At 39.3% G+C, this 15,536-nt stretch overlaps 1 protein-coding gene across 1 annotated transcript in view; it reads right to left on the bottom strand.

The window, feature by feature from the left end:
• BIN2 (bridging integrator 2) overlaps positions 1–5,099 on the bottom strand; it is a 35,339-nt gene extending 30,240 nt beyond the window's left edge. Inside the window, exon 1 of the mRNA XM_015821163.1 lies at positions 5,008–5,099. Within this exon, the coding sequence (XP_015676649.1) occupies positions 5,008–5,085 (78 nt within the window). The 5' untranslated portion in view covers positions 5,086–5,099. The remainder of the gene's footprint in view (positions 1–5,007) is intronic.
• Positions 5,100–15,536: the final 10,437 nt, after the last annotated feature.

Here is a 15,536-nt window from a genome sequence, read left to right as displayed (position 1 = left end):
AGCAATAAAATATGGAGCCTATAAAGAGCTGCCAGCTATAGAGTCAGAATCACCCATGTCTGTCGCTGTGCTGAACTAGATCTGAGCAATATTCAGTTTGCATAATGGAGTGATTTGTGATTAACTAAGCTAGCATGTCATTCAAATCCAGTCTCAAGGGAGGGAATCTTTATTGTGCTAACTAAGCTGTCCTTCCCTGTTTGCGTGATACATAGCAGTTATCCTCAGATGAGTGAGGCTCTTCTCAGCTATTTCCAACAACTGATTATGGTGTCTTGGTACACCCATTGCAGTAGAATACAGAAATATGGCAAGCAGGCTATTAGGAAGAGTGATGGATGAGCCACCCAAACACATTCCCTGTAAAAATTCACCACAACGTCAGCAACAACAAAAGCTGTGTGTTCTCATTCCATTAACATGTTCTCATTCCAGTAACAAAGCAGCTTATAAGATGAAAGGGATATTTAAAAACCAGATAAAAATAAAATTAATTCACAAGTCCTGGAATCACCTCTCGCCTGGACTACTGTAATGCTCTCTACATGGGGCTCCCTCTGAGGAGCACCCGGAGACTTCAACTGGTCCAGAATGCGGCCGCGCGGGCGGTGTGGGGAGGGACTCGTCGCTCCCATGTGACACCGCTGCTGCGTGAGCTGCACTGGTTACCAGTGGTCTTCCGGGTGCGCTTTAAGGTGTTAGTTACCACCTTTAAAGCGCTCCATGGCATTGGACCTGGCTACCTCCGAGACCGCCTTCTGCCACAGATTCCCTCCCATAGACCGGTACGCTCCCACAGAGCGGGCCTCCTCNGGCCTCCTCAGGGTGCCGTCGGCCAAGCAATGTAGGCTGGCGACCCCCAGGGGGAGGGCCTTCTCTGTGGGTGCCCCCACCCTCTGGAACGAACTACCCCCCGAGATCCGGATGATTCCGGATCTCCTTACTTTCCGCCGCGCCCTCAAGACATGGCTTTTCCAGCAAGCGGGCCTGACCTAGGGAGGATTTTAGGTAGAGATGATTTTAAGAAAATTTTAATTGACACACAGCTTCCAATATTTGGCTTTTAATTTGGTTTTATGGGGTTTTTTTGTTTTTTGATGTATTTTGTTTGTATCTGTTTTAATATGCTGTGCACCGCCCTGAGTCCTACGGGAGAAGGGCGGTATATAAATTAAATTATTATTATTATTATTATTATTATTATTGGGAGTTAGGCAGTATGTAAATTTAGTAAATTAAATAAAAAGTTCATCATGTAAAGTACCAGGGGATGACAGTATCAGAGTCAGGAGTGGTTTCAGTATCCTTGAGGCATTTCTACAACTCCTCATCTCTGGAGAGGATGGCTAAGGATTCACTTTTGCTATTCTTTTGAAGTCCAACTGAAGACTTCATTCTATAGACTTTTGCTGTAGATTAGAAGATGGCTGCTCAAAGTGAGGATATTCTGTACCTCTTTGCTGCCATCTAGTGGGTAGGTATACTATTGCAGCCTAGATTACATAATCTTAGAGTCTCTCAGGCCTTTAAGGTTGAATTTCTGTGAAGTTTCACAACACATTCCTTTATCTTAAAACATTGTACAAGTTAGACTGCTGACTAAATACTGCAGAAAGAAAGTGTTCTCCTAAGCTAGGTGTCAGCCAGTCAGTTGAAAATGTCACATTATTTCTCAGTTTTCCATTCTGACTCTCCTCCCTATCCCCATCAACCAATATGCACTGATCCTGAGCACAATTAATTTTTTTTTTGAATATTCTATTTTCTGTGAAGCTTGGCACTCCCCCCCAAAAAAAACTCGTGATGATCCATTCCATCTTGTGCATGGATGATGGTTTTTTGTTTTGGGTTATACATACCTGCTGTAAATTTAGTAAAAAGCTTATTACATAAATTACATGGGGATGACCCCAACAGATATATTCCCTATTAGAATCTGCCTAAAATTCATATGTGTATATGTACACATCCTCAAAAACAAAGCTGTCAAGATATTTCAAATTAAAGAAAATATAGTATTTCAAGGCTGGATACAAACTAGTGGCAAAAGGGGAATATAGGTAAAGAATCAAAGGATGGAGAATAGGGCTATCAAACTGAATTTCAGGTTGATGACACTGATTACACAGAATGTCTATGGAGATTCTCAGTCATCCAGGTCATGATGGTCCCAAAGGTGATTACACAGAAGACTTACCTTCTATTACCCCAAGAAAGCATGATCAAACTGCAAAGAAAGATATCCAGGCTAGAATTAGGGGACCTTCCTGACTGTACAGTACTAATTAGCAGCCAGTGGAACAGGCTGCTAGATGAAGCAGTGAGTTCATCCAACCATGGTTTTCACACCATGGTTGGATGATGGAAGGTGCTTTAGTAGATCCTGCACCAAGCACGGGACTGGAGTAAATAAACTTTAGCATCCCTACTACTTTAGTTCTATGAGTTCTATGCTTCTAATGTTTGTGCGTGGGGAAAGCATTGTAGAAAGTGGGCTTTGAGACTTCACATGACCAGGTTCTGCCATCAGGGAATGTGAAAAGATGTAGCTTATCAGGTTATGAGCTTCTTCCTGATCAGCATTTACTCATTTTTGTTCAATTCTGTTTGACTGAATATAATCCCCTCTCAGTCATTGTACCATCAGATGGTCGGGCTTCTTTTTCTTTACCGTTCTGGGGGGGGGGCAAGGCCATTCAGGGTGTGCTGTGTGATGCTGGAGGATTTGTGGACTGTGGACATGATGGGAAATCAAGCCCGGTGCCAATTCTCTTGCAAGTAATAGCAACTTTAAGATGATTTAGAAGAAAGGAATAGGTATGGAGGAAATATTAACCCCGAGAACCAGTATAGTGTAGAGGCTAAGGTCCTGGGCCAGAAATCAGTAAGAGTCTGTTAGCATCTTTTCCAAATAAATAATTTTACTAAAAGGCGTAAGCTTTGTGAGCAACAGTTTGCTTCCTTAAAAGCAGGGAGTGGCAAAACGTGGGTGGGACTATGACCAGGAAGACTGACATTTATTTGACAGTCAGGCAATAGAAATCCCCGTGAGACTGGATAGTCCCTGCCTTTCCACCCAACCTCCCTCAGCTGGACTTTATGATAAGGATAAGGTGAAAAGAGAGACAAGACCAGTGGTGGGATTCAGCCAGTTCGCACCACTTTGGCAAAAACGGTAGCTAATTTTTTGTTGCCCAGGCCCAGCACTGACTTCCGGAAGCGGCATCCACACAGAGGTTGTTCACATATTTGAATCCCACCACTGGACAAGACTCTTGCAAAATGCTATGAGCTCATAGAGGAAAAGAGCTACAAATTACAGAAGTGGTCTATACCTCCAAACCGGATACCATATCCTCTGTTTAATTGCCCCATTGCAAGTGGTTTTGATAACAATGACATTCATATGCTGCTCCTAAAAGGCATCCAGTCAGGATAGCACAGACATGCTACCCATGTCACAGAAATATATGCATGACGATATATTTCTAAACATTTCAGACAAAATCTCTTCCACAACATAACACCTCTTCTTTCTCACAAGATGCAATTATTTTCAAAATGCACCTACCACATTGAACTGTGGGCAAACTGACTTTATTATGGGGATATGTGTGAATCCCCAGCTGTTGCCTGCAAAATAGCAGGTGCTTATGCTAGCTGTCTTTCTTTTCTTCTTTCAAGATTCTCACCTTCACCCTAGAATGACTGCCAGGGGAGGGCCTGTTCATGTGAACGCTTAGCCTGCTTTGGACCAAGATCACTATTCTGCTTGATAGAATGACATTTGCTGAATCCCTGGAATGGGGAATACAGGGAGTGCTTGATTTACAACCAGTGACCATTCCAAGTTACAACAGCACTGAAAAAAGTGATTATGACTATTTTTCACACCTACAACCACTTCACCATCCCCATAGTCATAGGATCAAATGCGGATTGCTTGCCAATTGGCATCTGTTTACTACAGTTGCAATGTCCCAGGATTATGGGATCACCTTTTGTGACCTTCTGACAAGCAAAGTCAATGGGGGAAGCTGGATTCGTTTAACAACTGTGTTATTAACATAACAACTGCAATGATTCACTTAGCAACTGTGGCAAGAAAGGTTGGGAAATGGGGCAAAACTCACTTAACAGCTGTCTGGCTTAGCAACGTAAATGTTGGGCTCAGTTGAGGTCATAGTGATTTGTCTAGTTTAACTCTTTAGCATAACTGTGCTAATCCTTCTTTGGATTAATTAGTATATTAGCATTATCCTCCCTCCCTTGGCCAAGTATTGTACCATCATAACTACAGATGTGGTTTAGATCAGGGGTCCCCAACCCCCGATCCGTGGACCAGTACCAGGCTGTGGTATGCCAGCAACCGGGCCACACAAACAAACAAAGCCCCATCCATAGAATGCAGGCAACACACAAAACCACACACTCTCCAGTCCACGGAAAAACCTTTCTCCACAGAACCGGTCGCTGGTGCCCAAAAGGTTGGGGACCTCTGGTTTAGATTGTTTGTTTCAGATATATAGGAGAAAAATCCATTCTTTAACTGGGATGTTATCGAAAGAAAGAGAGCAACTGCTTTGGGGTGGCTCAGGGATAACTGATAAGTTGTGATGATTAGACTCTTGTATTAGGATGAGGTGGGTGGACAAAATCCATTTTCCTCGGTTTCTCATTCAACCCTGAACTTTTATTGAATATTTTTGACCCAGTCATTGCTTCTCATCCCAGCCTACAAGATTTACAAGATTATTGCTGGGGTAAAATTTGAGTATACTACAGTATGTATACCAGCTTGATCCAGGATATGAAAAATATTCAGGACAATATGAAAAATGTCCAGAAAGCAGAAATGAACAACAGCCCAACTTCCCTTTCAACTTTATCTAACCTCTCATTTTGGTGGGACAGTTTAGGAGAATTAAAAAAGACAAGGGCTGTACCCATATCATTTTCAGATCATAATAAAACTATAAAAGTGAAAGAACATTTCAAGATAAATACCTTTTCTTGGGCTCGGCTGAGCTGCTTTTGAACCCGCTTAGCAAACAGGCCGGCACCTCCTGTCTTGCCTTCTGCCATGGCTGTGACTTGCTGTGTACAACTTCTGTTTTCAGCATCAGCTTTATTTGTGGTTTATTTTTTTTCTTTAAGGAAGGAAGTCAAGACGTGTTAGTGATCACTAGGCTGGGCTCTGCCTCACCATTGGTTTGAGGCATGCTTGCTTCCTCTGCTGGGTTCTGGGTAAGCAAAGTTTCCCTCACAGATAATGTAAGGTGGAAAGTTGTTCTTGTACGTGTCAGGCCAGAAAAACCTTAATTAAGGTCAAAACCCAACACTAGGTAAATAGAAAACAAAAAGTGCAATTAGGTATATTGAGGCCACGTGCAAACAAATTCATGGATCTCATAACATCATTATAAAAAACTAAATGCTGACTGTTGTCTCATCTTGGGCCTTATCCAATGGTGGGATTCAAATATGTGAGCAACCAGTTCTCTGTATGGGTGCCACTTCCAGAAGTCCATTCTGGGCCTGGGCAACAAAAAATTAGCTACCGGTTCTGCTGAAGTGGTGTGAACTGGCTGAATCCCACCACTGGCTTTATCTGTTGTTGTATGTTGTGTGGAAAAACTGCTGCCTGGCTATTTAAGTAGCACATATCCTCATCTTCTAGAATGGCCTGGAAATTTTTATTTTTATGATAATCCTTGGATGTGAAGCCACTGACTCCATGGATATAGTCAACATTGATTGGGAGCAGCCCGGAGTTGGTTATAAGACAGGCAACAGTTAGAGTTCTCTGGTGGCTGATCTCTTCAAAAAAACCTCAGCTAAACTCATGCTAGGTTTTGATTTCTCATTTAATGTATTTTATTCCTTCTAAGAATGGACTTAAATCAAAGTCAGTCCATCCCCATTTGTTTGTGTAAGAGCGATCACAGATCTTACAAATCTTTTTCCTGAACAGATTTTGTAATTTCCCATCTCTTGTTTAGATATCTCATTGCCTGCCACTCTTATTTCTGCAGCATGAAACTTAATCATGATGTCTTTCTTTCAAAAATAGTGCCATTGTTTGTTGATTTTTAAAAAATATTTCCATCTTGCTAATCCTATAGAGTCCTACAATTTTGGTCATTAGTGGGCTACTTTCTTCAATATTTTGACTCACAATAGGACTCTGTATGTTTTGAAAATAATTGGAAAGAAAGCTTTAGATCTTTTGCAGGCACCGCTTCTCTCTACTATTCATTCAAGTAAATTTGGACAGGATGGAGGGGGATTTGATTATAGAGTTGATTATAGATTTGATTATAGAGTTGAATTAACTTTGGTGAATGGAATTCTTAAAGCCACAGCACCATTTGTTTTTCCCACCTGACTTGGAAGCCTGCAAAAATGTGGCTGTCTTAATGAATTATATAGAAATGGTGCACTCACAAAAAGCCCTAAACACTTCTCTTAAATTATTTTTGAAGCATGCACAATTCTTACTGTGTGATCTATAGAGGGAAGTGTATAAATGGAAAATGTCAGAGGTGACATTCATTTTCTAGCCTATACTAAAGATAAGGGAGTTTCAGTATTGTTTTAAATTGTTCTAAATTTAAATTGGGGTATTTATATTTTACAGGACTTCCTCTTTGGGGAACAATCAATTAATATAGAGAGCTACTGTCCTCGCTCACCTTACCACACGAGGTCACTGCTTTCCATCTAAATCATCCTTATTGCAAACACTAACATTAAGTCATGATTGGCTTTTGGTGTTTTTTTTTTATATCTAGTAGCCTTAGAACATCAATGCTAGATAAATCTTAAAATATCTAGTAATTATTCTGTTCTGATAGAACCTCTTCAGCTTCTATACTTACAGAAGCAAAAGATATAACATGCTTTGCTTTGTCATTACAAAAGGTAGCAACATATCAGCTATCAGATTGTGCAGAAAAAATTCAGACAAGTAAGAATTTTCTGTATCACTTTGTTGCCCTCCAGATGTTTACAGCTCAGATCAGGGAGCCTAGAGGTTTTCAAACTTTCTTCTATCACAACCCACTTACGTATGTTTATATAAAGGGGGGTTTTTTTAACAAAAAGAGGAAAAAAGAAAAAAAAAGAGCAAAACAGCCAGACCAATAGGATATTGGAAGTTAGGAATGAAACCCTTCAATCTTAGAGAACAGAAAAACTATGTGTCACTGGAAGTTTGTTTGTTTTTAAAAGGAAGGTTGTGGAAAAAAGAAACTAATAGTTTGAACAGCTTACGCTGTGTTTTGAACTGCAACCTTCCATTTGCAAGACAAAAGTTGTCCTATAGCCATTCTGCTACATTTATAGTAAAAATGGGTTTAAAAGATATTAGAACAAAATAGGTCAGATACCTTGTTGTACGGGTACCTGCATGTAGCTGCATGTTAATGCTTTAACTTTCTGTATTTAGATAAGCAAGAGCAGTTTGGTCTATTGGTTAAGGCACCAGGGTGGAAACTGGGAGATTGTGAGTTCTAGTTTCACCTCAAGCATGAATAACATCAAGAGTTCAGAAAGAAAGAATAAAAAGTAGAAAGAACAAGTTTCTGGTTTTCTTTGCCTTAAACATAAGTACAATTACAAGTTTATCTCTAATTTGATGATTACAAAAGAACACTCACTCTTTTCTATTAAACAGTTTTTTTCTGCTTATTAAAATCACAAATCATAAGTGCATTATTTTACATTTTATGCAAAAGTCTGTAAGGGATTTCCAGTCAACCATAAATGTAGATATTGTTTTTTATCTAATCAAAAATGTTAATTTAGCTGTTTCTGCATGTTCCATCGTTTTCACCAACCATTCATCTATTGTGGGTTTCGTGCTAAAATATAACATTGCTGATGGGCAAAAGTGTAGAGAACTGGTAGCTGGTTTAATTGCACAAGTGACTTATCTACTTCTTTAGGTTGCAGTTAGATAAAGAACCTCCTTTTGCAAATTCATTTCCAAGAACTATCAAAAATGCCACCTTTTTGATAACAATTTGATAGTTCTTTTTTCCCCAGCATGTAATTATCTCACATCCAGGGGGATTTATCAGTGCTTCTCCAATTCACGGTGTTTCTCCTTGAGAATATGTTCTGTAATCCATGACAATGAGAGATGTTACTTGCAGAACTGCTGATTCCAAATCAACTGTTCAACATATATATATATAAACCATGATTCAGTTTCCCCAAAGAATAATGTCTTTCCATGTTCCCTTCCTTCTTTGTGAAATGGAATAAGGGGTGCAAAATGATATAACAGTCCTAGATTCATCATAAGGAACGCAAAATATAAGATAAAGACTGCTTGCAATGTGCTCAAAGATGTGCAGATACCAGTTTATTGTTATTAATATTAATAGTAATTCTTTTTTAAAAACAATTGTATTCACTGCTTAGCCCTCAAAGCCGCCCCACCCCCCAAGACTATTCAAATAATAATTTATTTATTTGTTCATATCCCACCTTTAATATTTTTACAAATAACTCAAGGAGGGCTTGACACAGTGAGCATATCCAACACACCTTCTTACTCCTCTTTTCCCCAGAACGATAACCCTGTGAGGTGGGTTGGACTGACAAGAGTGTGACTGGCCCAAGTCACCCAGGAATTTGAGTTATCAAAGCAAGGATGAACAAAACAGATTCTCTAATGCAGTGATGGCAAACCTTTTAGAGATTGAGTGCCCAAACTGCAACCCAAAACCCACTTATGCATCGTCAAGTGCCGGGTGGGTGTGGCCCATTGGCTGGGTGTGGCCAATTGGGTGGGCGTGGCCAATTGGGTAAGCATGGCTGGGGTGGTAATGGCAGACTGGGTGGGACTAAAAAGTTCAATCAATCAATTTCAACTTTGCAAGATCTTTTTTTTTCCTGCGAGAAGTTGAAAATGACTGATTGAACCTTTTTTTTTTTTTTGCACACGGTGGCAGAGGCCTAAAGCGAAAAGGTTTTATAAAACCCAGCTGAAGGCCCAGGACTGGGGCAACAGCGCGAGTGCCCACAGAGAGGGCTCCGAGTGCCACCTCTGGCACCCGTGCCATAGGTTCGCCACCACTGCTCTAATGTGACTTTGGATGCATTTCAGAATAGAAAAAGAAGAATTCTATTTAGTCTTAAGAAATACTGTAAACATGGAATGAAGAATCATTATATATTATATACAGGCATTAGTATTGCCAGGTTGAAATTTTGCAAGATGTTGAAAATCAAATGCATATTGGGTATCTTAATAACAGATTTTAAAAAACACCTTTGCTTTCTTTATATATGTTTATAATCCCAAACCAGCATGGATAAAATGGGAATTGCAATTCAAAGCAACATCATCTTCAAGAGCATTGGGTTGGGGAAGTGGTACAGAATACAGATTGAATAAATTCAGCCCCTTTGGAATGAACTTTAACAGTTAAATTTGGCTCAATCATAAAATACACCCAACAGAAACTATACCTATAAATAGAAAATACGCTCGGAAGTGTTTTCAATGGATGCCATCTAATCATTACATTATATTGAATAGAATGAAAATTTTAATTGGGCCTCCTCTCTTTATTATGGCACAACCAGTCATGCATAAACATCTGTCTTGTGCATGATCGGACCTTATTACTTCCACACTGATTTAATTAATAAAATTTATATCCTGCCAAATTAAAGCAAAAAGTCAAAGAAGGCATCAGAGGAAGCCACAGCAGAACGAAGTAGCTTATCAGTGGCCTGCAGATACAGCTTTCCCACCACCAAGCTTTTTTTTCCACCTGATTTTACCATTTTTACATATATTTTCCATTATTTCAATTTAAAAATGTGCCGTCTGCCTTATCTTCATTTCCAAGCATGTGTTTGAACCACACACGAGCCCTGATGGCTTTTTGCAAAAAAGTGGAAATGGGAACAATTGCAGTCCGGTGTTTTCTTTAGAAAGGACGCCATTTTCTCAGGAGACAGAGAACCAAAAAGAAACCCGGGTGATAAAGTGACCTTTGGGGTTCAGGCAGTAAGGTCGCCAATTTGCCTTTAACCAAAGAATAGTTTGTGATTTGTTAAGTTACCAGAAAACCTACATAGGTGCTTCTATGGAGTCCCAGGGTCAAGAATGATTTGAAGGTATCTATAACTTTTCATGTCCACCTTGACAGTCGGTAGAGGTCTGTAGTCCAGGCCCTGCATTTCTCCTCTGTACCAGGGCAATCTGGCGATTGGGGATGGCGGTGGTAATAGTAGTGGTGGTGAAGATAGTCCAGTGGTCTTCTAGAACAGGAGTCCCCAACCCCAAGTCCATGGACCAGTACCGGTCCATGGCATGCCAGCAACCGGTTCACACAAACAAGCAAAGCCCCATCCGTGAGATGCAGAGCACACAAAACCAAGCCCCCTCCAGTCCATGGAAAAGCCTCTCTCCATGGAACTGGTCTCTGGTGCCCAAAAGGTTGGGGACCTCTATTCTAGAAGGCTATTTTCTAGTTTGTGGTGTTTAGGATGCGGTGTTCCAGGTGAAATAGGTTTGATAGTCTACATCTGGGATGTTACAATTAATTGTGTCCATTTTTGGAAAATTATCTTCCAGAAAAAAACTGGACAACCTCTGGCTCAACCGGATTGGCATGGTCTGTGGAGAAACAACATTGCAAATTGTTCTTTTCTGGCAGATACAACTTTTGCACATGCCTAGCTGTTGGTTCATAAATGTGTAAGCCATGTTCTTGGCAGTCACTTTATGAGAACATTCACAATAATCCTTTATGGCTCAAAATAGTAATAGCACTTAGACTTATATACAGCACTCTCTAAGCAGTTTACAAAGTCAGCATATTGCCCCCCAACAATCTGAGTCCTCATTTTATTGACCACAGAAGGATGGAAGGCTGAGTTAACTTTGAGCCGGTCAGGATTGAGAGAATCGAACTCCTGGCAATGTGAGCAGATTTAGCCTGAAATACTGCATTCTAACCACTGCATTCTAACCACAGCTCTTAATGTGGATGTTGGTGGACTTCTGGGAGAGGTATGGCAAAACTAAGCTGACTTTGTGCAGAGCCATGACTGTGGCAAAGATCAAGAACTGATGAATAGACTGATTCCTTTGAACCTCCCTGGATAAGCAGAGGATAGGAGATGTCCACATATGGTTTGGGTGGCTGGTCCTTGCAAGGAGATTGCATGACAGCAGTTTTCCATGTGTTTGAGTGCCAGGAAATGATGGGATCAACCATCTTGCTTGTAACGATGGCAGAGCCTTTTAAAAAGCATGAGCAAACCTCACTTTTTAATAATTGGAAATGGATATTAACCATCTTAAAACTCTTGGAGAACTTCAGAACAACAAGTCTGAAAAGTCTTTATTGGATAATTTTATCAACACTGAACAAAAGAAAATAAAGAATGTTAAGGATTCAAAATAAATAGCAAAAAACTAAATAAGATATTGATCTGAGAAGATTATAAATGTATTAAGGGGGCAGATAAATTTGGAATATTGACTTTTATTAGAAGATTTTGGAATTAACTATAAAACATAAATAGCTTCTTATGGGAAACAAACTTATTTTGGCTATTATGGCTATTGAAAGTCATAACAAAGATAAGTGATGATTTTAGAAACTGGACTTTAGAGGAAAGTAACGATTCTAAGCAAAGAGAAAAAAATACAAGAATGTTCAGTTAATACTGAGGCTTACAAAATGATATAAAATATTTTAGGACCACAAATATTAAAGGAGAATATTTGAAGAACGAAGCCAAAAATCAGTAACCAATACTGATAGTAATGAAGTATTCTTCTATGGACAGAGTATGTCTAAAAGCTGTTAATGAAGTAATGGCAGTTGTGGAACAAATTTTACCTGACAAAACAAAGTATCGAAAGCAGAACTACAAATAACAGGTAAAGAGAATGATTTGGAAACAATGTTCACTGGAGATATAAAAGAAATTGAGTCATGTTTTAAAAATTAAAAAGGAAATACAAATAATAAACCAAGAAAATGACCTGGAAAATGTTTTCTTATTGGATCTACAAAAGAGGATTGTTAAAGTCCTGAATAGGTTTGTGTGATAGCAATATTTGATTGAATAAAAGATTAAGATTGTTGGAACTAAAAGGAAGGAATACAAAATTAGTTTATTTGATCAAGGTTAAAATAAGACACTTTTTTTGCAGTGTTATATAACATTGCAAAAGTTATAACATTTCTACAGACTGAAGAAGAATTCACATCAGAGGCCAAGAGATAAAGACTCCAGGACAGTGGCCTCTGATGTAATTCAGTTTGAGTTAATTACCTGGAAAGAAGGAAAAGAAGATTAGTAACTGAGGGGAAAAGGAAGTTCTTAAAATGCTAGTATCTAGTCACAAAGGAAGCTTGTGGTAATGTGATATGCCAGCAAGTATACTGGATTTGAAGCTGATCAAATGTCCTCACAAAAATTCCTTCCTTCATTTCTCCTGTTGAGGAAAAAGTCTTCATCATGGTTCAGTCCAAGCCGGGAATAAACAACATGGCGACTGCTTTAGAAAGGAGGTTGCAGTTTATTGAAGAGGAGAGCCAGACAGGAATATGGCTCTGGAAGAAAAGAGAGCGAGCACGTTTAGGGAGTGGGTTTTTATACCTTCTTGAGCCTTTTGTTTGGAGTTGTTCCTGTGCCATGAACTTTGACCTGAGTCTGAGTGTGCCTTTCTGGTATTCTGATGGTGGTGGGTTAATCCTATTATGTCCCAAAGGTCAATCCTGCTTCCCTGGAGCTGTGGCTGATGACTCTTAGATTTTTGGTGTGAGGGATTGTTGATTCTAGGGATCTTTCTTCCTAATCCCAGTTTCCTGACTCCAGTCTTTCTGACAAGATTATCACATCTGCATTTTTTGCAGACTTGGTTTCTGTTTGGGACAGAGAGACTTGGGGGTGGGGTTGGTTTCTGCCTTTAAAATCATTTGGGGAAATATATTCTGCCTTTTAAATATTTCCCAAAAAATTTCTTTCTCTGGGGGGGACTGACTTCCCACACTTCCTTCCTTCCTTCCTTCCTTCCTTCCTTCCTTCCTTCCTTCCTTCCTTCCTTCCTTCCTTCCTTCCTTCCTTCCTTCCTTCCTTCCTTCCTTCCTTTTTCTTCAAATGCACTAAAAACTCTACATTTAGTGCATTTCTTCAAATGTACTAAAAACCCTAGAATTGATTGAAAGAAAAAAGGTGACTACAAATAACATTTACATGCACAATATACATTTATGATCTTTAGGTGAAATACAGACTAAAGATCATAAATATATATTGTGTATGTAAATGTTATTTGTTTTAAATATCCATAGTCAGTATTTCAGGCCAAAATGACATCTGTAGAGATAAAAAAAATAACATTTTACAAAAAAAAATCTAATGTAGTTAAAAAGGATAGTGACTAGATTTATTCCGCTGAACCCCACCCAGTGAAGACACTCAGCATGTGAGAGTGACCTAGCTCTAGAACAAGTTTCCTTGTTCCTATTTTGTAGATCATCTCTTGTTTTAGAAATGGGTGGACATGCCCTAAGTTATACAGCGGTATGAGAGCAGATGGCAACTTGCAATTCTTGCTGTACTAACATGACTTAATGTGCAGAATATAGTCTTATTTTCTTCCAACCCTCAATTTGTGGTTGATACCCATGAATCAAACTTTTATTTATGGGCCTAAAATCATTACTGATCTGTTGTGACTTTTTGGTACAATGATTTATGTTAATTTATTTTTTTTATCATGGATGTTTTATTTGTCTGTAATGAGGTAAACACCAGGTTTGGGCATATGCAATTAAATGAATGAATAAGGAAATAAATCATTACAATTGTTTTCCCACCCACATTAATTGCTTCTTCTTTTTGCTGGTACTCCAAATCATTTAAGGAAAAGACTTGGTGGAGATAAATAATTGTGTCAAACTTTCACTAACACACACACCAGTATATGAAACTGGGTCTCCTTTACCAATCTATGGCTAAATGGGTATCACAAAGTTGGTCTAAATTGTCAATCCATCTGCATCATTCTACAATTCTTCAGCTGTGAACACCTGCCTTCTGGAATGATCCCCTACCATGACACCATTAAGCCCAACTCTTTTGCCTTCAAAAAAACAACAACAACCCTGAGGTTTTGCTTGGGTGTTAAGCCAAGATTATTGGAACTCCAAATTAGAGAGGATGTAAATGTGATATTGTGGTTGCCTATTTACATCTGTTTGGATTTGAAATGAATATCTTTATCCTGTTTTGATTGATTTCCTGTCATCTAATCTTGTATGTAGTGTTTGCGTTGGATGGACATATCATTAAAGAAACAAAACAAAACAATGAAGCTGAACAGAATCAGCTGTGAAAACTCTCCGAGTTTGTCTGACATTTTCCCTTATCTAGTTCCGATAAAAGCATTTCTAGGCCAGGGGATGAATAAAATGATCAACAGAGATATGCCCATCCCTTACATGTGATGATTCTTTGATTCTATGACAAACTTACATTATTCATCCAGGAAATATAAGCTGAGACAAGAGTAAACACAGTAAGCTTTGGGTAAATGTTGCATCACTGGTGGAAACAAAGCTAGTGATTTCATGGACAACATATCTGCCATTCATCAAGCTGTTTAAAGGCCCTCCTGAATCCCATTAGAATGAAAAGCAAAAGCGAGAGAGCTACATTATCAAATCTATTGTGCTCTCTGGTTTTTCCGCAAAGCATGAAATAGGTGCTGAAATAAACCAAGGTGGGGCAAATGATCCACTAAGTCAGGCATGTCAAACTACAGGCCTGCGGGTCGGATGTGTCACACCCCATTGCCGGCAATGGGGAAACCGTGCCCACCCCATTGCCGGCAATGGGAAAAAAGTTGCAAGACATGGTGCGATGTCACGTGACATTGCAAGTTTGACATGCCTGCACTAAGTAGACATTGTATACAGCTTTCTAAGCAATTGATGCTTAGCTTTTGCACTATGATTGTTCTAGAGATATTGCAGGTAAGATTTGGATAAATAACCAAATCCTCAGACTGGATCCTATCACCAACGTTTGATCCTCAAGGTAGGTTTGCCAGAGGTTACTCAGATAAGGAAGAATTCTTCATTTAGGAAACAGATTTTGGATGGCAGATTTTTCACTTTGGAATTACACTTATCAAAAGAATCTTGGACCTGACGTGCAGTTTCCCAGCCTTGACAACTTTAAAGACATATGGATTTCAACTCTCTTAATACCCCAGCCAGCATTCTTTCTCTTTGCTCTGCCTGGGGCAGACCCCACTGCAGGTTTTGCATCCAATATTGGATGCTCCATCTCAAGAAGATTCATAGAACCTGGAATGGGAGAAAAGCAATGAGAGTATAGAATAACAGAGGTGGAAGGAACCTTGGAGGTCTTCTAGTTCAATGCCATGCTCAAGCAGGAGACCCTAAACCATTCTGGACAAATGGCTATCCAATCCCTTCTTACAAACCTCTGGTGTTGGAGCACCCACAACTTCTGGAGGCAAA

The sequence above is a fragment of the Protobothrops mucrosquamatus genome, unplaced genomic scaffold, assembly GCF_001527695.2.
Source record: "Protobothrops mucrosquamatus isolate PMUCROS unplaced genomic scaffold, P.Mucros_1.0 scaffold1265, whole genome shotgun sequence".
NCBI lineage: Eukaryota > Metazoa > Chordata > Lepidosauria > Squamata > Viperidae > Protobothrops > Protobothrops mucrosquamatus.
Note: the sequence above shows the minus strand (reverse complement) of the source record. Positions and strands in the feature narration are given on the sequence as shown.